This window comes from Equus asinus, chromosome 20 (genome assembly GCF_041296235.1).
Source record: "Equus asinus isolate D_3611 breed Donkey chromosome 20, EquAss-T2T_v2, whole genome shotgun sequence".
Classification (NCBI taxonomy): domain Eukaryota; kingdom Metazoa; phylum Chordata; class Mammalia; order Perissodactyla; family Equidae; genus Equus; species Equus asinus.
Window position 1 is genome coordinate 26,240,456 of NC_091809.1, and position 17,846 is coordinate 26,258,301.

Consider the following 17,846-nt stretch of genomic DNA (forward strand, 5'->3'; position numbering starts at 1 on the left):
AGGAAGTGGAGAAAAGAAGCTGGAAGCAGGTTTCAATACTCCTAACACTCGAAAAAGCGGAAAATTTGAACCCGGAAGTGGGAAGCCGGAAGTAGACCGCGGAGGACAATAATAAGGTTACACCCAAGCGTGGGTTCCGAGGGCTCGGCAACCTCCAGACAGACGGATTGAAGGCGGCGAGGACAGGGTCCTGGAGCAATGGCTTTCCCTGAGCCGAAGCCGCGGGGCCCGGAGCTGCCGCAGAAGCGGCTGAAGACGCTGGACTGCGGGCAGGGGGCGGTGCGAGCCGTGCGGTTCAATGGTGAGCGCCCTCCTCCGCGTTCCGGGGCCGCCCGCACCCTGGGGTCGGCGGCGCGCTAACCCCGGCCGGTGTTCCCCAGTGGATGGCAACTACTGCCTGACGTGCGGCGGCGACAAGACGCTGAAGCTGTGGAACCCGCTGCGGGGCACGCTGCTGCGGACCTACAGCGGCCACGGCTACGAGGTGCTGGACGCGGCCGGGTGAGCCGAGGCCGGGCTGCGGCGGGCGCCGGGCCGGGGCGGCGGGCGGCGCTGACCCTCCCGCCGCCGCCCTCCAGCTCCTTTGACAACAGCAGTCTCTGCTCCGGCGGCGGGGACAAGGCGGTGGTGCTGTGGGATGTGGCGTCGGGGCAGGTCGTGCGCAAGTTCCGGGGCCACGCGGGGGTGAGTGCAAGAGAGCGTGGGTGGCGGAAGGGCCCGGCTTTATGCGTGGGAGGTGACAGGGACCCCCCCTTTACAGTGCACGGATCTTTCCCCCATGGCCCGGCATTCACGAAGCCCCGTCCTTGCAGTTCGCCCCCAAACCTTTCATTCCGAACCCCTAGCCTCTGCCCTTGCCTTAACCGGCACTGGGACCCCTGCCCTTGTCCCCATCCTCCAAAGACCAGCCTCCTCTGAGTGGCAGTTCCTGTTTCTCAGAAGGTGAACACGGTGCAGTTTAATGAAGAGGCCACGGTCATCCTGTCCGGTGAGTCTGAGGCCAAGGCAGGGGGTCCCGGGGTGCCGCCCCTGCCCCCCAAATCCGACCTCCCCTTCCTGCCGGCCCCCCTAGGCTCTATCGATTCCAGCATCCGCTGCTGGGACTGCCGCTCTCGGAGGCCTGAGCCAGTGCAGACGCTGGACGAAGCCAGGGACGGCGTCTCCAGCGTGAAGGTGTCGGACCACGAGGTCCTGGCAGGGTGAGTGGAGCCAGGACCCGCCCTACCCAGGCGCCACTGGGGACCATGGCTGCCTCTGTGCTTAGATTAAAATCTTCCCTCACCGCCGCTCCCAAGGCCCCACATGGTCGGTCCTTGCTGACCTCTCAGCTTTGATCTATTCTGGGTGTCGCTTCTATTAAATATGCTCCCTCTGCCGGGACTGCCCTTCTGCTACTCACTCAGGCTATCCCAGCATCTCCCACAAGCCACTTTTTAGCCAACGAGCATACAGCAGTGAACAAGACAGAGAAATAAGGAAAATTCTCTGCCCACACAGGGTTGGTATTCCAGCTGCAGGACACAAACAAACAAAAATTGCCATGCAGGGCCGCCTGAGTGTTGCCACAACTGGAGGGACTGCCATTCCCACCACGGAGGGAGTTCGGGCTGCTCAGCCTGGTGGCTGGCCCTGTTCCCACACATCTCCCCTGGGGCAGCACATGGTTGGCTCCTTCGCCTCCTTCAAGTCCCAGTGCAGATGTCACCTCCTCGGGGAGGCCTTCCTAGATTGCCCTCAGTCGGTGAGGCTCCATGTTGGCAGAACGTGCTCCTGGCTGGGTTGAGGCTGTGTTCCCAGCGCCCGCACAGGGTCCGGCCTGGAGAGGGTGCTCAGTACATGTCAGAAGCCGATGGAGTGGGATCCGCCCTGGGTCTGAGTCTCGAACCCAGTGGCTTGGAACTCCCCTCGTGAATTCACTTCCGTGCATTTTCCCTGCCCAGCCCTGAGCTGGAGCATGACAGTAAGGGGGCACAGGAAGGGCAGGCCCAGCTGTGCCCTCGGGGCCCTGGCAGGGTCAGAGGGTACCTGGAGCCATGGACCTACTGGCCCCAGTCCCCACTCCAGCCGCATCCACCCTCTCCTGCAGCTCAGTGGACGGCCGGGTGAGGCGCTATGACCTGAGGAAGGGGCAGCTCTTCTCAGACTACGTGGGCAGTGAGTGTGGCCGGGGCTGTGGGGCAGGCAGGGAAGGTGGGGACAGGAAAGGGGGCCCCAGCCTCACCCGTCTGCCCACCCCTCCCCTCCCCCCAGGCCCCATCACCTGCACCTGCTTCAGCCGGGACGGCCAGTGCACCCTGGTGTCCAGCCTGGACTCCACATTGCGGCTTCTAGACAAAGACACGGGGGAGCTGCTGGGCGAGTGAGTGCTCAGGGTCATGGGGTCCCTCCCCGCGCCCCAACTCCTGGTGAGACCCAAGACCCACTGGTCCCACTCACTCCCCGCCAGGTACACGGGCCATAAGAACCGGGAATACAAGCTGGACTGCTGCCTGAGTGAGCGCGACACACATGTGGTCAGCTGCTCAGAGGACGGGAAGGTGTTCTTCTGGGACCTGGTGGAGGTGAGCTTCCCCACCCCTACTCTGCACTGAGCGCCTGCCGTGTCCCCGCCCTGTCCTTACCTCCGTCACTCGCAGGCCGAAGAAGGGAGTGCTGTTAGAGCCAGGGGCTTAAAAGGAGGGGTGGATGAGAGGACGAGGCAGGAAGGGCTTTCCTGGCAAAGGAACAGCGTACGTGGAGGCTCGGAGCTGTGGCAGGCACGCGTTGGTGAGGAAATAGATGCGCTTTGGGATGGCAGCAGTGGCAGCAGGATCCAGAGCAGGCAGGGCCATGAAGGCCAGGCTGAGCAACTTGGGACTGACCCTAGTGGGGGGGGGGGGGGGGGCGCCCAGCCTCTGACCCCAGGTCTCACCTGCAGGAAACCTCACTTACCTCAGAGCATCCCCATGCTTTTCCAGCCCCCAGTCCTGTCCTGATGTGTCCCAGCCTGGGCGGCGTCAGGCTGGAAACATACTGGCCAGGCCTAGTGGAGGCAGGGCGGGGGAGCCTCAGGGCAGGAGACCTGGGCGCTGGGGCTGGGCCAGGGGGAGTAGGCCCCTTAAGAAGATGGAGGGAACTGGGGGACCCTGGAGACTCGAGGGGCCGGCTCTCGCTCGCTCTGGGAACAAAGAAGGGGTGCATGTTCTCCTCCTTCTGGAGGGTCCAGGAGATGGGAAGTCACCCTGGAAGGAAGGGCACGTGAAGGGACGTTTCGAGGTGGAAAGAGGAACCGCGGCTGCTTGAGGAACCGTACGTGTTGAGTTGTGACTGCAAGGTGATGAGGGAAGTGAGAGCGTTGAGTGGGCCGGTGGAGGTACCATGCGCCAAGGGAGAGGGAAGCTGGGAGCAAGACATGACGGATTGGAGCAGGGGGGCAGCCTGAGGGGCAGAGAACCGGGGTCTCTGGACCCAGTCGAAAGGCAGAACGGAGAGGACCTGCTGATAAAGGGATGTGAGGTGAGAGAGAGGGACTCCTGAGATGCTGGCCTGAGCCCCTGGACGGATGGAGCGACTGAGGGGTGCAGGGAGGCAGATGAGGTTCGCAGTGTCTGGGAGGTGGCTGAAGGTCAGAGAGAGGGGACGCATTGATAACTGCTCCCCACTCTGTTGCCCCACAGGGTGCCCTGGCGCTGGCCCTGCCTGTGGGCCCAGGCGTGGTCCAGTCACTGGCCTACCACCCCACGGAGCCCTGCCTGCTGACCGCCATGGGGGGCAGCGTCCAGTGCTGGCGGGAAGAGGCCTATGAGGCAGAGGATGGCCCAGGCTGAAGCCAGGGACCCGCCCTGACCGCGGAGATAGACACAGACTCAGGAGAACCGCTGAGCCCATTTATTCTAGACACTTCGGACCAAGGAATGGGGGAGGGGCTGGGGCTGCAAACTAATAAATAGACTGGGGGGGCCTCCCTGGCACAGCAACCATTCAGTCCTCGTTCTTCTCAGGCATGAAGGCATCTGCCTTCTGGGCAAAGGTCTCAGCCACGAGCAGGGGAAAAACCAGGGAGGCATCGGCATAGACCTGCAGAGGGGACAGGGGTGAGCCGTGGGACCCCGGACTACAGGCCGGGAGGCCCTGTGCCCCAGCCCCCGTGGCTCTCACCTTGACGGGCTGTGCGTCCACCCGGATCTTGCCCCAGGAGACCGCTTCGTCCGGCCGGGCACCTGAGTCAGAGCCATCAAACTCCTGGGCCGTGTTGATGTAGACAGCGTAGTCGGCCCCATTCCGCTGTGGGGAGGGCCGGGGCCCCAGACAGACACAAACAGGCCATGTAGCCGGATGCTGCGGGCTGTGTCCTGGATGCAGGAAGCCCTTGGCGGCCCCTCGCTCCAAGGGAGAGGCCCCATGTCAACACTGGGCAGTTGCTGGGCAGACAGTGGCCAGTGCTGCCCCAGACCCACCTCCTGCATAGCAACAAGCGTCCCCCATCTGCTCAGCAGGAGCTGCCACCAACTCTATCTTCAGACCTCCTAACTTAGCCTCCTCTCCCCACCATGGGCTCACCATTTATTTCCCCCACAGCCACCAGGGAGGGCCTGTGAGCAACTGAGTAGCCCTCAAGGCCCCACATTCTGCCTGTCACCTCCTGCCTGTCACCTCCCGCCTGACCTCCTCCCACTCTCCACTGGTCCCTTGGCTGTTCCTTGACTGACTTTGGGCACCTCAAAGCTTTTGCACTGGCTGTTCCCTCTGCTGGGAACTTGTCCCCGAGATAATCACAGGGCTTGTGAGAGGCACCTGTCAAAAACCTCCACTCCCAGGTCACATTTCCCAGAAAGGCCTCCCTTTTTTCAAAAGCACCCCTTTCTCCTGCCAGCTCATCGTCCCTCCTTTTTTCCATAGCAGTTCCCGCCACCTCACATGCATGTCACTTGTTTACTGTCTGTCTCCCCGAGTGGAACCTCAGTCCCAGGAGGGCAGGGATCCTGGCCGGTCTGGTCCATGGCTGTCTCCCCGTGGAGACCTGGCATGGACCTAACACACAGGCACGTCTGCAGGCCGGCCCAAGCGCTGCACCCACTGGGGACCAGGCGCACGCTGTGTCCCCGCTCACCATGAGGTTGGCGTTGGCGATGTGGTGCTTGACCACGCCCCCACCCAGGATGATCATGCCAGAGCGCTTGGCAAAGATGGCCTGTGTGTTGATGAGCCGCAGGTCTGGGGGAAGAAGGCTGTGGTCAGTCTCTGGGCCCAGCCAGCCCTCCTCCCCTGCTCCTCTGTGGCCCCAGCGCCTCACCCTCAACGATGTCCAGGACCAAGCCTGGGTTCTTGTAGGAATGGAAGAAGATCATGTCGCCCAGGGAGCCATCTGTGAGCGCTGGGCTCAACACGGGGATGTGGTTCTGGCGGAGGGAGGACAAGACAGGGACTGGAGTTCAGAGCCTTGTGGCGGCAGCCTGGTCCCCACCCCAGCTGCTCCCAGGTGGTCTAGGAGTAGAGCCAGGATACCAGGACCACACTCAAGAGCTGTGTGACCTCAGACAAAGTGCCTAACCTCTCTGTGTCTGAGGTTCCTCATCTAAGAGTGAGGATGATGAGACTAGTACTGACTCCCCATGTGGCTGTGAAGACGAAACAACACGTGCCAAGGCCTGGCATCTTTACCCCCACCCAGCCCCTCACCTTTTGGGCCCAGTAATACACTGATTCTGGGTTGTTGATCTCCTTGCCGAGCCGGGCAATCATCTTGGAAGGCGTCCACTTCACGCCCTAGAAGGGGACATCAGCTTCAGCCAGCTGTGCCTCCCCTGACTCCCACCACACCGGCCCCCCAGGTTGCTCCCGCCCCACCTCTGTGTTCTGCTCCAACACCATCTGGTCCAGAATGGGCATCAGCCAGTCCTCAAACTTGCAGTAATTGTCATTGGGCACCAGCAGGTTTCCGATCCTGGGGACAGAAGCATGTGGGCATCAGGTCCCGGGACCCTCTGCCCAGCTCCCCTGCCCAGCACCACTCAGGGCCCCCTACCTGTTGATCCCGTTCTCACGTAGCTCCTTCCCCCTGAGGCTGAACTCGCCCAGGTACGTGGGCGCCAGACACTTGATGAGATCCTCCTCGATGCCCCCGGCCGTGGTCACTAAGACGTCCACCTGCGGCCACAAGGCAGCGAGGTTGGCCCAGGAGGGGGAGCCCTGCCCTCATCTGGGGCAGGACTCCTAACTCCCAACCCTCCAGTGACCTTTGGGGGGCGGTCTGCTGCAAAGCAAAACTCCATCCTGTCCCTCTGCTTAAAACTGACCCATATCTCTCTATTTCACTTAAATGACCAATCTTATTGCCCATTAAGACCCAGAAGAGGCCAAGGCCAGAGCCCCACCGGTCCCTACCATGTTGTGCTGCACGAGGTAACGGATGGTCTCACGGATGCCAGAACTGATGAGGTTAGACGTGTAGCCCAGGAAAATGGTGCAGCCGGTGAGTGGGCGGCGGCTCTGGGTCAGGTCTGCATGCTGGTCCTCATCCTGTGACAGCGGCTCCAGCTTCTTCTCTATCTAGGTGTAAGAGCAGGTCGAGTGAACGCCAAAATCCCCAGGCGAGTTTCAGAATCAGATTCTGCTCCCAAGCGCTGCCCACTCTGGGATACGGGACCACTTCTGCCCGGAACCAGGGAACGAACACCCCCTGTGGAGGTTCCGCCTCGATCACAGCCCGAATCTCAGGGCACAAGCTCAGGCTTTGCCCGGTTTCAGGACTCGGAGAGCATCACCTTTGCAGACCCCGCCCCCTTTCCCACTGGGAAGAGCAAACCCAAGTCAGGCTCCTCCCTCAACTCCTCCCTCAACTGCACAGTCCTGCCCCAGGCTCCCTCCACTCCAGAACCCTTTCACACTTTGCCTGAAATCTGCCCGATGCTAGAATCAAGCCCCAGCCCACCCCCGCATACTAGGATATCGCTACTTGGGGGGACTGCCCTTCCCAGCACAGAAACTCCCGCCCAGGATAGACCCCGCCCCTCTCCAGCTATTGGACCGCCCAACGACGGGCACGCCTCCTTCCGGGAAGCTCCGCCCCCTCCAAGCACTGCATTGGTGCTACTGGAGGCCACGCCCCCAAGCCAGGCAGTCCCGCCCCGGGTCTCACCATGGCGTTGACTTGCTGCACTGCGCGCCCGAAGTTGGTGGCCTGGAAGCCAGTGGTGCCGAAGGCCTGCAGCAGCGCGCGGTAGTCCACGCCGCGGTTGAAGTCGTAGCCCCGGACCTGGGCGCTCTCGGACGGCAACGCCGAGCTGTGCTTCAGCACAGCGGCCAGCGCCGCCGCGGGCGCCTTCCCCTCCGGGGGACCCTCCATGCTACTGCGGTCGCACTCGCAGATCAGAGCCGCCCCAGGCCAGGCCTCCGGCGGCCTTGAAAGGCACTAAGCCCCGGCACGCCCTTCTCTACGAGAGCGCAGGAAGTCGTGCTCGGGAAAACCGGAGGGGAAAGATCGGAAGTTGCCCAGTCACATGACCCTCTTGACACCCGCGGCCCGGGGCGCGGCCATCTTTGCGCGCGCGGTCCGTACTACGGAGGCCGCGAGGAGCCGTTGTTCCCTGTTTCGCGTGTCCTCAGCCTCAGATGCATGACGATTCCTACTCTTACTGCCGCCTGCTGGCGACCCACCGTGTTGCGCGGCGCTTGCCCGTTGGTTTTTGTCACCTCCGGGAGAGAGGATGGCTTCTTAGACATCGCCCTTGGACAGGATTGGAGTCGTCAGGCAGTGTCAGACAGCTGCTGCCTCTGAGCGCCTCTTGTCAAATGAGATCGTGACCCCTGTTCGTGCCTCGCGTCTCCAGAGCCTCCACATGCTGCAGAGCCCTCTGGTCTTCCTTCTTCCGGCAGCTGTCACCTCCTCTGGGAAGCCTTCCCTGACCTTCCTCTGGGTAAGGGACCTCCTCTGGGATCCAGGGCTGACATCTCTTTCCCTCCAGCAAGACTGAGATCCTGGAGGGTGAGGTCTGTATCCCATGGATCCTCCCCATGGTGCCCGGGGTCTGCTCCACAGGGGACCCCTTTAATCACTCAGTCTACATTTATGGCATCCGTTCTGTACGTTGGGCTCTGTGCTGGGTGCTGCAGGTTTAGTGGTGAACAAGCTGCGGACCCTGCCCTGCTGGAGCCCCCATTTGGGGAAGTAGAAAGTTAACAACCGTGGTAAGTGATAGTCAGGATTTAAACAGGATGATGCAAGAGCCTTTAGGGTGGGGGTGAATGGAGGGACAGGTGGTTGGGGAAGGACACCAAGGAGGTGACATTTGAGCCAAGGCTGGATGTCCAAGAAAGGCCCCATATGTGAAGATCTGGGGGAGGCCATTCCCCCGCCATCTCCCACTGGGAGAGATAGGGCCAGCAGCCAGTGCAAAGGCCCTGAGGCTGGAAATGAGCCGACTTAGTTAGAGGAGCAGAACATCCTCCTTGACAGTCAGCCCTTGGATTTGAAACTCACCACCTCAGTTCCCTCTCCACCTAACCCTGCTCTCCCCGGAGCCTTCACGTCTCAGCAGATCGCCCTTCCCTCCACTCATCTACTGGGCTAAAAAGTGGGGCTTGAGCTTGATGTCTCCCCTTCTACACCCCACACCCCTCCCTCAGCACATCCGCCAAGTTCTACCTACAAAATAGGTCCCAAATCTAAATGTTTTTTAAATCTCTTTTTAAAATTGAGATAGAATTGACATAACATTAGTTTCCAGCGTACAACATACTGAGTCTGTATTTGTGTCCAGGTGCTTGTCTTCATCCTCATGGCCTCCGCGCTGGCCAGAGAGCTCGTGGAACAGAAATCAGATGCATGGCTCCTAGTCAAAACCCTCTAAGGGAGGCTGCCCCCGGGAGTAGAATCCGGGCTCTTCACTGTGGCTTGCGAGGGCACTGACCTTCCTGTCCTCATCTCCTGCCATTTGCCCTCGCTCACAGGCCCCCTCACTGTCCTAGAACCCACCAGGCTGCTTCCTGACCAAGGGACCAGGCACCTGCTGCTCTCTGTGCCTGGAACACCCGCTCCCCGCTCCCCAGCTCCTTCTCCTCCTCCTCTGCGCCTCAGTCCAAATGTCACCGCCTCCAGGAGGCCTGCCCTGAGCACTCACGCTCGCCCTTACCTTGCTTTTCTTGTCTCACGGCACTTCTGGAGCTGTGTTGCTGTTGTCTGTCCGCCCTGACGGACGGCTGCCCCGTGAGGGCAGGACCACGTCCAGCTTCACTGCTGTTCCTTTTACTCCGCAGTGCCCTGCATGTGTGGAATCTTGGCAAACATGCTGAATGAATGAATGAATGCACACTAGGGCCTCAGGGTGATCCAGGAGGCACGAAGGAGGGACAGGTTGATTAGAAATGAATTGAGAGGGGCCAGCCCAGTGCCACAGCGGTTCAGTTTGCACGTTCCGCTTCGGCAGCCTGGGGTTCACTGGTTCAGATCCTGGGTGTGGACCTATGCACTGCTTGGTAAGCCATGCTGTGGCAGGCATCACATGTATAAAGTAGAGGAAGATGGGCATGGATGTTAGCTCAGGACCAGTCTTCCTCAGCAAAAAGAGGAGGATTGGCAGCAGATGTTAGCTCAGGGCTAATCTTCCTCAAAAAAAAAAGAAAAGAAAAGAAAAGAAAAAGAAATGAAATGAGAGCAGGCAGAAGGTGCCAGACCACACAGGACCCCACAGCTGTAGAAAGGAGGGTGGGCTTTATTCTTTTTTTTTTATTTTGAGGAAGATCAGCCCTGAGCTAACTACTGCCAATCCTCCTCTTTTTGCTGAGGAAGGCTGGCCCTGAGCTAACATCTGTGCCCATCTTCCTCTACTTTATATGTGGGACACCTGCCACAGCATGGCTTGCTCAGCGGTGCCATGCCCGCACCCGGGATCTCAACCTGCAAACCCTGGGCCACCAGGAAGTGGAACGTGCGAACTTAACCGCTGTGCCACCGGGCCAGGTCGGCTTTATTCTAAGTGGCTGGGAGACCACTGGAGAGTTTTAAAAAGGGACTGAGAGACTCTCCTTTATTTTTCTTCCTATTTTTTTTATTGTGGCAAAATGGACATAACATAAAATTCACCACCAGAACCATTTTGAAGTGTGCAGTTCAGTGGTATGAAGAACATTCACAATGAGCCCAGCCCAGTGGCGCAGCAGTTATGTTCGCAGATTCCGCTTCGACGGCCCGGGGTTCGCCGGTTCAGATCCCGGGTGTGGACATGGCATCGCTTGGCACGCCTTGCTGTGGTGGGCGTCCCACCTCTAAAGTAGAGGAAGATGGGCACGGATGTTAGCTCAGGGCCAGGCTTCCTCAGCAAGAAGAGGAGGATTGGCAGCAGTTAGCTCAGGGCTAATCTTCCTCAAAAAAAAAAAAAGTTCACAATGTTGTGCACCTGTCACCGTCATCCATCCACAGAACTTCTTCATCACCCCAGACAGAAACTGTGTCGCCAACAACGTTAATGTCTCATTCCCCTACCCCGGCGCCCGCCATTCTACTGTCACTGTGAACTTGACTCCTCGAGGGCCCTCATATAAGTGGACTGGAACATTATCTGTCCTTTTGTGTCTGGCTTATTTCACTGCACACAGTGTCCGCAAGGTGCATCCATGTCGTAATGTGATTTATTTTCTAACAGACCCCGCTGGCTGCGTGGAGGAGAACGGGGAGGGGCGGGCAGGGCAGGGGAGGCCAGGGCGGAGGCGACTGCACTGGTCCAGCGAGCGGAGATGGGCGCGGCCCGGGGGGCCCTAGCAGGTGGGGAGAAGTGGTCAGCTTGAGAGCCTGATTTGAAGGTTGATCTGACGGCTCTTTTTTTTTTTTTTTTTTTTTTTTTACTGAGGTCACAGTGGTTTAGAACATTATGGAAATTTCAGGTATATGTTATTACATTTCAGCTTCTGTATAGACTGCATCGTGTTCACCACCAAAAGTCTGGTTTCCCTTGATGGCTCTTGAGAAAAGATTAGATGTGGGGATAGCGGAGAGAGGAAGGAGGGAGCAGAGAGTCACTCCAGGGCAGTTGGGTGGATGGTGGCGTATTTGGGGCAGAACATCATCCGGAGTCCAGCTTTAGTGGCCCGAGACAGGAGTGTGATGGACCAAGGAGGGAGGAGGGTTCTCGACTGGGTCTGAGGTCAGGGACGGGGCTGGGAGGGGCAGAGGCCATGAGCATAAGCGAGTGGATGGGCCATCTGCGGATGAGATCCCAGGGTGGCGAGGGGAGAGGCAGGGCTGTGCCCAAGGCGGGATACACTCTGCATGCTGGGGGGTGGACAGAGGCTGGCAAAGGAGGAATGGTGGGGCTGGTTAGCAGGGGACCAAGCAGGTCAGTGAGAGGCCAGGCGCCACACTGCCCTGGCCAGGGTGGCACGTGACACCAGGACAGCCGCCAGGCCTCCTGGGGTGGAGACCCCCTTGGCTGAGGCAGCTGCTGCTGCTGCCACTGGTGACATTTCACTCCACGAGCGTCCCGGCTTCAAAGTCTCTGCAGGGGGGTGGGGGGGGTGCGGTTGGAGAGGCCAGGCCGGTAGGGGAGGGAGCTAGAGCAGGGCGCTGGAGGAGGACTGAGCACCCAGCAGTCAGCCAGAGTCCTCAGCTGAGGTACGTGGTCCTGACTGGGGTTGGGGAGCAGCCACCCTCATCCCCCCGTCCCCAGGGGACACAGGAGGAGGTGCGGGGACTCTCAGGCGGCCCTAGGGCTCCGGGTCTGGAGGTGAGCCTGCCGCCTACAGCCCTGCTCACCCTCCCCTAGATGTCCAGCAAGGTGGCCATTGGCAGCGACATTGGGCAGGCCCGCCAGGCTGTGGAACAGCTGCGGATGGAGGCCGGCATCGACCGCGTCAAGGTGAGGGCCGGGGGACGGGGGGCATGTCGGGCAGGGGGGCAGGCGACAGCTCGGGTCTGGCTGACCAGGCTGACCTGCAGGTCTCCAAGGCAGCCACCGACCTGCTGCAGTTCTGCATGGAGCAAGCCAAGAGTGACCCCTTCCTCGTGGGCATCCCGGCTGCCACCAACCCCTTCAAGGAGAAGAAGCCCTGCGCCATCCTATGACCCAGTGGCCCAACAACCCAGGGGGCGTCAATAAACATGAAGTGAATGACCCTCAGTGCGTGGCTTGGCGGACTGAGATGGGGGCAAAAGGGGGCTTCGGGCTGGCAGGGGTCACGCTGGCCCTCCCTCCCCTGCCCACTCCAGGGTCCCAGCCACTGTGGCGTGCACGTGCACACACGAGCACCCTGGATGGAAGAGCATGCGCCTTCCTGGCCCCTCCCTGGCACCGCACCTGCAGGGTGGCCTGAGCAGACCCCTCTCCCACCTCACACGCACATCCAGGGTTAGAGTCCCCATCTCCACACCAGCACATGACACACACATACACACACACACACACAGAGGGGCCACCACACAGACAGGCGCCCACACCCTCCAGAGTCTCCCTCTTCCTCAAGAGCGCATGTGGACGTAGACAGACAGGGTGACCGGAACATCACACACGCCAGGCCCGCCCTCCCAGGGCCACACAAACACACACGATCCTGGAAAGGCCTTGGGGCAGGTGTGTGTGCACCCGGGCACACTCGGCAGCGGCCATCGCTGAGGCTTCATGCACCTTCTTGCAGACACGCACACCCGGTCCCAGCCCCGGGAGACACAGAAAGAGCCCTGGGGGAGCCAGGCTCAGCCTCCAGGCTGGAGCACCAGGACGTCAGGTTTATTTCTCCTTCACTCTCAAGGGAGAGCGAGCATCCAAATCACAACGATAACGGGGCCCGAGGGTGGGGAGCAGGCCCCTGGGGGGGCCGAAACACCAACCTCACCTCCCCCGGCCCAAGGCCCAGCCCAGGGACCCTGCCAACCATGGCCCGGGGCTCCTCGTGCCCTCGGCCTGCAGGGCAGGGCAGAGACAGCACCAGCGTAGGGGAAGGTCCCCAAGAAGAGAGGCCGCGGCCCAGCCTGCCGGCCAGCACATCCACATCCACGTCAGCCTGCTCAGGCCTGCAGCCTCCAGACCTCCAGCGACAGGCCCCCGGAGGCGGCCACCACCAGGTTGCCCTCGGCACAGATCTGGGCGGGCAGGGACAAGAGGTGTCAGCAGTGCTCGCGGCAGCTGGGCAGGGTGCAAGGGGCCAGGTCTTACCCCATTCAGCACATTGTGGTGGTTTCGGATGCAGATGGTCCTGGGTGGGTCTGTGGGCACGTGCACCTGGTGAGGGGCAACAGGCAAAGGTTAAGAGCTGTGGCCCTGGCTGGTGGCAATGGCAGAGGGAGGGGGAGTGTCTGGGCCTCACCCGGATGGTCTTGTCGGTGGACGTGGTGTACAAGGACCCCAGCGAGTGCTTGATCCCTGTGATCTGGGACCTGTGGCCCACGTCAAAGGACTGCAGGAGGGAAGACAGGTTACACTCAGGCGTGGCTCTCCCAGGGCCAGTCCCCCACCGCCCCCCGAGGGTCAAGCCATGTGGAGGAGGCCCGGGAGGGCTGGGCAGGGGCAAGGGCCTTGGCAGACCCGGACGAGCTGGAAGCAGCCGTTGCGGTTGGCAAAGACATGCAGCAGGCCCTGGTTGTCGCCTGCCCAGAGCTGGGGCTCCTGGTAGGACATGCAGAGCAGGTAGGAGTCCAGCTGTGGGAGGGACAGAGCAGCTCAGGCCAGGTCAGGCTGCGCCCAGCCCTGGTCCCTCCAGGCCCCCGGGGAGGGCCCACCTGCAGCCGCTGCAGGACACTGTTTGCCCGGCGGTCGAACACCACAAGCGTGTGGTCCTCGCTGCCAGAGATGATATGCCGGTCGTCGGCCAGCACGGCCAGCACTGCGCTCGAATGCAGCCGCCGGCTCTTCAGCAGGGCCGGGCCGACTTCGTGGGTGACAGGCCGGGGAGGAGAGGGACATCAGAGCCCCTCGGAGGCCCCCGGGCCACCTGAGGATCCTGGGCCTCCGTCCTCCCCACCAAAACCCTCGGTCTGCTCCCACGCCCCTCCCGCAGGTGACCCTGTCCCTCTTCTCCCGCCTCAGCTGGATCCAGGGCCCCCAGGCCCCTGCCCCCATCTCCCTCCTCCAGGCCCGTCTGCTCTCAGTACAGAGCGGACAGCAAGTCCCAGCATGAGCCGCCCCCTCCTGCAGGCCGACCCCAGCCTGCCCCGACCCCCGCTCCGGCTGTGCCTGGAAAAGGCACGCTGGCCCTTCAGTTAAAATAAGAACGAATAAACAAATAACGGAACAGGCTCCTGTGCCGGGCAGTGCTCATTCTAGGCATTTTATGTAAAGGGACTTCTTTAATCCACAATGTTCTTATTAACAGCTCCTCCCATTAACCGTCTGGGGCTGGGGTGGTTATTATCCGGATTTTACACATGGAGAAACTGAGGTTCAAGCTTGACTGGGGTCACACAGCTAGGAAGTTGGGGAGCCAGGATTCTTGGGAGATGTCCTGCCTCCCACAGGACTCAGGCTCAGAAGCCCCTCTTGGGGAGCCCTCCAGTCCTTTGCCCCACCCCGGGTGGAGACAGGGCTTCCTCTGGAACCCCCTCCCCCACCAGGTGCCTTTGTGTCCCCCGGCACAGCACAGGCCACTCAGAGTGGTGAGCATCTGCCTATGTGATGTCATGCCAGCCAGGCTGTGATGCCCAAGTGTGTCCTTCCCCAGCAAGACCCTGGACACCCCAGGCAGCCCTGCTCTCCCCAGTTAGGGCCCCCGGCCCACCTCTGGGGTCGTAGACTGTCACCTTCTTGTCATAGGTGCCAGTCACCAGGATGTCAGGCCGGTAGGACAGGCACAGCACAGCTGCCTTGCCCCTGGAGACACATGGACATGGGGCTGCGGGTGGGGCCAGGCAGGGCCCTGACCCCCAGGCCCCCTCCCCAGGACCCCTCACACTTTATCTCGCCGAACTGCTGCCCATCGGCTGCCATGTCCCAGAGCTTCACCGTGCTGTCCCAGGAACCGGAGCACACGCGGTGGTCCAGCGCTGCCAGCGACCACACCCAGCCCTGCAGGAGCGGACCCGTGTGATTGTCCCCACCTCACAGACAAAACTGCGGATCAGAGCAGGGAGACAACTGGCCCAAGAACCCAGAGCGGTGGGTGCGAGCGGAGACTGGAGCTGAGGTCTGCGGGTCTGTCTGACTGCGGAGCCCGCCCAGGAGCATCCCAAGGTCAGGCTGTGGAGGGAGACTCAGCAGCAGCGGCGCTGCGAGGCCACAGGGCACGGTGGTGCGGAAGGGGCCTCCACCCTGTGGCCGGGCCCACCGAGAACGGTCCTTCAGTCTCTTCACTGGGAAAATGGGCACAGACACAGTCCCTATCTCCGGAGCTACCGTGCACAGAGCACTGGCTGGTGGCTGTCTTACTCCTCACCAGACCCTCTGAGGAGGATACTGTAACGTGCCCCGTTCTACAAAGGAGGAAACTGGGGCACAGAGAGATTGAGCCTCTTGCCCAAGGTCACACAGCCAAGAAGTAGCAGAGTGGGGATTTGAACCCAGTGGCCCGGTGCCAAGACCCAGCTCTTGGCCCCCAGCCTAGACCACCTCGATGACTGGTGGAGGTGCCCCTCCACAGCCACTTCTCACGAGATGACATCACACTCAGAGCTGTCTGATCCCCAGGGGCAGCCTCATAACTGCCCTGCCCTGGGCCTCTCAAGGTATAGCTAACAACTATTGAGCACCGACTGTGTACCCGAGCCTGAGCAAAGCTCATAAGGCATATTCATCTTCTTCATCCTCATCCTAACTGACTTCTGACCCATGGACAGAAGTAGACACTGAGGCCCAGAGAAGTCATACAGCTCACCCAGAGTCACACTAACAATAGCAGAGCCAGAGTTCAGTTGAGGAAGCCTCACGCCTCCTCCCCCTCACCTTGTGGGTGCTGTTCCTCTGGGTGCCCAGGGCCTTGACCAGAACCCGGCTGGGCTCCACCCCCAGCTGCCGCAGGTCCCACAGGTTGACATTGCGATCTCGGGAGCCTGACAGACAGAGCGTCCCACCCTGAGAGGGGAGTGAGGTGATGTGGTCAGGGTCACCCTAGCCCACCCCTACCTGACCCCCACCGACTCCTGCCTCACCTGAAGCAGCAGCACCGAGTCGATGGAAGCAAAGTGCCCATCGGCCAGGCAGAAGTACTCGGCCCAGCGTCCGTCCTCCGCCCAGCGTGACAGGTGCTGCTCCAGCTCAATGCAGGCTGCCGGCCAGTCAAAGTCCTCCTCTGTGGGCACCAGGAGCAGGGTCCCCAGTGGGCAGGAACCCTGCTGCCCACACTAGCTGTCCAAGCCCACCCCTGGCTTCCAGGAAGCCCAACCAGCATCAGACTGAGAGAGAACCCCACCTGGATCCCTCACCCCACCCCAAGGAGGCCCAGGCTCTGGCGTTGGGACCACCAGTCCACTCACCTTCCAGGCAGGTCTAGAACTCCTCACCTCACTTTCCACAAATTAGGGAACTCGAGCCGAGAACCACCTTCCAGGCCTCACCCCCTAACCCAGGCCTGGAGGATAGCAGCCTCAGGACATTCAGGTTTTGCCTCACCCCTCACTGAGGTCCGACTTCAGCCCCTCAACCCTCAGGCTGGGCACAACAGCCAGGACTTCCTGCCATAACCGTCTGAACCAGGCCCAGGGAAGCATTTCTCAAACTACTATCTGTAAATGGGGAGCCTTGTCAAGACGCAAATGCCAAGCCCTGGTGCAGAGACTCAGTGGACTGGATGGGGCCCAAGTATCCGTTTATCAAGCTGTTTGGGAGAGTCTGATCAATTCAAGGTCACTAAGCTGTCTCGTCCCCCAGGGACCAATGCCCCAGGGGCAGGGGAAATGACCACCAGCCCCTGCACTGAATCCCAGGATAGACTGGGCTTGAGGTTCTGTGACTGCTGGTATAAGGGGATCCCAACCTCGAAATCCTAGCTTGGGTTCAAGGGTTGCAGGCTCTGGCTCGAGTCCTTGCCTCATCCCCACCTAGGTCAAGACTCTAGGGCTGAGGGGCTTTGGCATCAGTAGCTGCTGCCTCAACATCTAGACTCAGAACCTGAAGATTCTTGGGCTTACCCCGAGCCCAAGCAGATTTTGATAACCTGAAACCTCACGGCCCTGTGTCAACCCCCAGCCAGGAGTCAGGGCCATGGTACCATGGGACCCATGGGGCTCCTTAGCTCCTCACTTCAGGGACCCTAGCTCCCCAGGTAGATTTCCACAGCCTCAGGACCCCCGTGTCTGCCTCATGGTCCACCCAGAGGTCAGGGGCTTTGACATCACCAGTAACCACCTTAGCTTCCACCCGAGCCAGGAAGCCTGCTCCAGGAGCTGTGCTCACAACACCCCAAGTGCCCTCTCCCTCGCCCCAAGCCTGACCTCCCCGGGCGTGCGCACCTTCCACCACTGGGTAGGCCGCGCGTACGCGGCGCTGCGCGCGTAGCCTCCAGGTGACCTGGTCACGCACGAGGTCGCGCAGCGCGTGGCACACGCGCGGCAGGACGTGGAGCACGAGGCGCGCGTCCAGGTAGGCGCAGATCTCGAGCAGCAGCTCCGGGGGCAGGCTCAGCAGGCCCGGGGCGCCCACGGTCGGGCCCTTGGACGCAGCCCGCGGCTCCAGGGCGCCAGGGGACGTGGCGGGCGCGGGCAGCGGAGGGGCGCGCGGGGGCGCCAGCCCGAGTTTCGGCGGGCTGAGTACGCGGGCCACATAAGCCTCGGCCTGCGCGTCGGGATCGGGCTCCGGCTCCGGGTCCGAGTCATCGTCCCAGGCGCGGGGATCGTCGCGCGGCCCCGGGGGCAGCTCCATGGCGACCGAGTGGGCGCGGCCGGCCCGGCCCCGTCAGCTGCGGGCCGCGCGTCCTGTCTCCTAGGCAGCGCGGGGGCACTTCCGGCGCCTCCT

General features: G+C 61.4%; 4 protein-coding genes across 8 annotated transcripts; 2 read left to right on the forward strand and 2 right to left on the reverse strand.

Moving 5' to 3' along the window:
• Positions 1-161: 161 nt before the first annotated feature.
• On the forward strand, positions 162-3,806 carry WDR83 (WD repeat domain 83). Of its 2 annotated transcripts, XM_044751885.2 has the most exons (10): positions 162-301; positions 381-501; positions 579-684; positions 940-988; positions 1,073-1,199; positions 2,087-2,154; positions 2,251-2,359; positions 2,447-2,561; positions 3,199-3,288; positions 3,657-3,796. In XM_044751885.2, the coding sequence occupies exons 1-9, from the start codon at positions 199-201 to the stop codon at positions 3,280-3,282; spliced, it is 882 nt and encodes a 293-aa protein (XP_044607820.1). In that variant the 5' UTR covers positions 162-198; the 3' UTR covers positions 3,283-3,288; positions 3,657-3,796. The 2 variants fall into 2 exon arrangements, with proteins under 2 accessions (XP_044607820.1, XP_014689997.1); XM_014834511.3 differs by lacking the exon at positions 3,199-3,288 and having other exon boundaries at positions 3,657-3,806.
• Positions 3,807-3,852: 46 nt separating this feature from the next.
• On the reverse strand, positions 3,853-7,324 carry DHPS (deoxyhypusine synthase). 2 transcript variants are annotated; one of them, XM_070491457.1, is made up of 9 exons: positions 7,118-7,324; positions 6,364-6,528; positions 6,005-6,126; positions 5,827-5,923; positions 5,659-5,745; positions 5,273-5,378; positions 5,090-5,193; positions 4,138-4,199; positions 3,853-4,056 (listed from the first exon to the last, which is right to left on the reverse strand). In XM_070491457.1, the coding sequence occupies exons 1-9, from the start codon at positions 7,322-7,324 to the stop codon at positions 3,873-3,875; spliced, it is 1,134 nt and encodes a 377-aa protein (XP_070347558.1). In that variant the 3' UTR covers positions 3,853-3,872. The 2 variants fall into 2 exon arrangements, with proteins under 2 accessions (XP_070347558.1, XP_014689995.1); XM_014834509.3 differs by having other exon boundaries at positions 4,138-4,263.
• A 223-nt stretch (positions 7,325-7,547) lies between these two features.
• GNG14 (G protein subunit gamma 14) lies at positions 7,548-12,118 on the forward strand. 2 transcript variants are annotated; one of them, XM_014834516.3, is made up of 3 exons: positions 7,548-7,895; positions 11,736-11,828; positions 11,909-12,113. In XM_014834516.3, exons 1-3 carry the CDS (start codon positions 7,818-7,820, stop codon positions 12,032-12,034), a joined length of 297 nt encoding a protein of 98 aa, XP_014690002.1. In that variant the 5' UTR covers positions 7,548-7,817; the 3' UTR covers positions 12,035-12,113. The 2 variants fall into 2 exon arrangements, with proteins under 2 accessions (XP_014690002.1, XP_044607832.1); XM_044751897.2 differs by having other exon boundaries at positions 7,842-7,968; positions 11,909-12,118.
• On the reverse strand, positions 9,999-17,844 carry FBXW9 (F-box and WD repeat domain containing 9). Of its 2 annotated transcripts, none has more exons than XM_044751879.2 (10): positions 17,345-17,844; positions 16,046-16,185; positions 15,840-15,968; positions 14,854-14,966; positions 14,680-14,771; positions 13,685-13,833; positions 13,491-13,604; positions 13,273-13,362; positions 13,122-13,187; positions 9,999-10,242 (listed from the first exon to the last, which is right to left on the reverse strand). In XM_044751879.2, the coding sequence occupies exons 1-10, from the start codon at positions 17,751-17,753 to the stop codon at positions 10,138-10,140; spliced, it is 1,407 nt and encodes a 468-aa protein (XP_044607814.1). In that variant the 5' UTR covers positions 17,754-17,844; the 3' UTR covers positions 9,999-10,137. The 2 variants fall into 2 exon arrangements, with proteins under 2 accessions (XP_044607814.1, XP_014689994.1); XM_014834508.3 differs by lacking the exon at positions 9,999-10,242 and adding an exon at positions 12,680-13,048 and having other exon boundaries at positions 17,345-17,842.
• Between the last annotated feature and the right edge of the window lie 2 nt (positions 17,845-17,846).

Excerpts from the sequence above, each read along its gene's own strand:
- WDR83 (XM_014834511.3), top strand. The coding sequence starts at position 199 with ATGGCTTTCCCTGAGCCGAAGCCGCGGGGCCCGGAGCTGCCGCAGAAG. Across the intron at positions 302-380 it reads GCGAGCCGTGCGGTTCAATG|TGGATGGCAACTACTGCCTG; the intron begins GTGAGCGCCCTC and ends GGTGTTCCCCAG. Across the intron at positions 2,155-2,250 it reads CTTCTCAGACTACGTGGGCA|GCCCCATCACCTGCACCTGC; the intron begins GTGAGTGTGGCC and ends CCCTCCCCCCAG.
- GNG14 (XM_014834516.3), top strand. The coding sequence starts at position 7,818 with ATGCTGCAGAGCCCTCTGGTCTTCCTTCTTCCGGCAGCTGTCACCTCC. Across the intron at positions 7,896-11,735 it reads CTTCCCTGACCTTCCTCTGG|ATGTCCAGCAAGGTGGCCAT; the intron begins GTAAGGGACCTC and ends ACCCTCCCCTAG. Across the intron at positions 11,829-11,908 it reads CCGGCATCGACCGCGTCAAG|GTCTCCAAGGCAGCCACCGA; the intron begins GTGAGGGCCGGG and ends GCTGACCTGCAG.
- FBXW9 (XM_044751879.2), bottom strand. The coding sequence starts at position 17,753 with ATGGAGCTGCCCCCGGGGCCGCGCGACGATCCCCGCGCCTGGGACGAT. Across the intron at positions 16,186-17,344 it reads GGCCTACCCAGTGGTGGAAG|AGGAGGACTTTGACTGGCCG; the intron begins GTGCGCACGCCC and ends TGGTGCCCACAG. Across the intron at positions 13,605-13,684 it reads GTGTCCTGCAGCGGCTGCAG|CTGGACTCCTACCTGCTCTG; the intron begins GTGGGCCCTCCC and ends TCCCTCCCACAG.
- DHPS (XM_070491457.1), bottom strand. The coding sequence starts at position 7,324 with ATGGAGGGTCCCCCGGAGGGGAAGGCGCCCGCGGCGGCGCTGGCCGCT. Across the intron at positions 6,529-7,117 it reads TGCAGCAAGTCAACGCCATG|ATAGAGAAGAAGCTGGAGCC; the intron begins GTGAGACCCGGG and ends TCTTACACCTAG. Across the intron at positions 5,194-5,272 it reads GGTCCTGGACATCGTTGAGG|ACCTGCGGCTCATCAACACA; the intron begins GTGAGGCGCTGG and ends TTCTTCCCCCAG.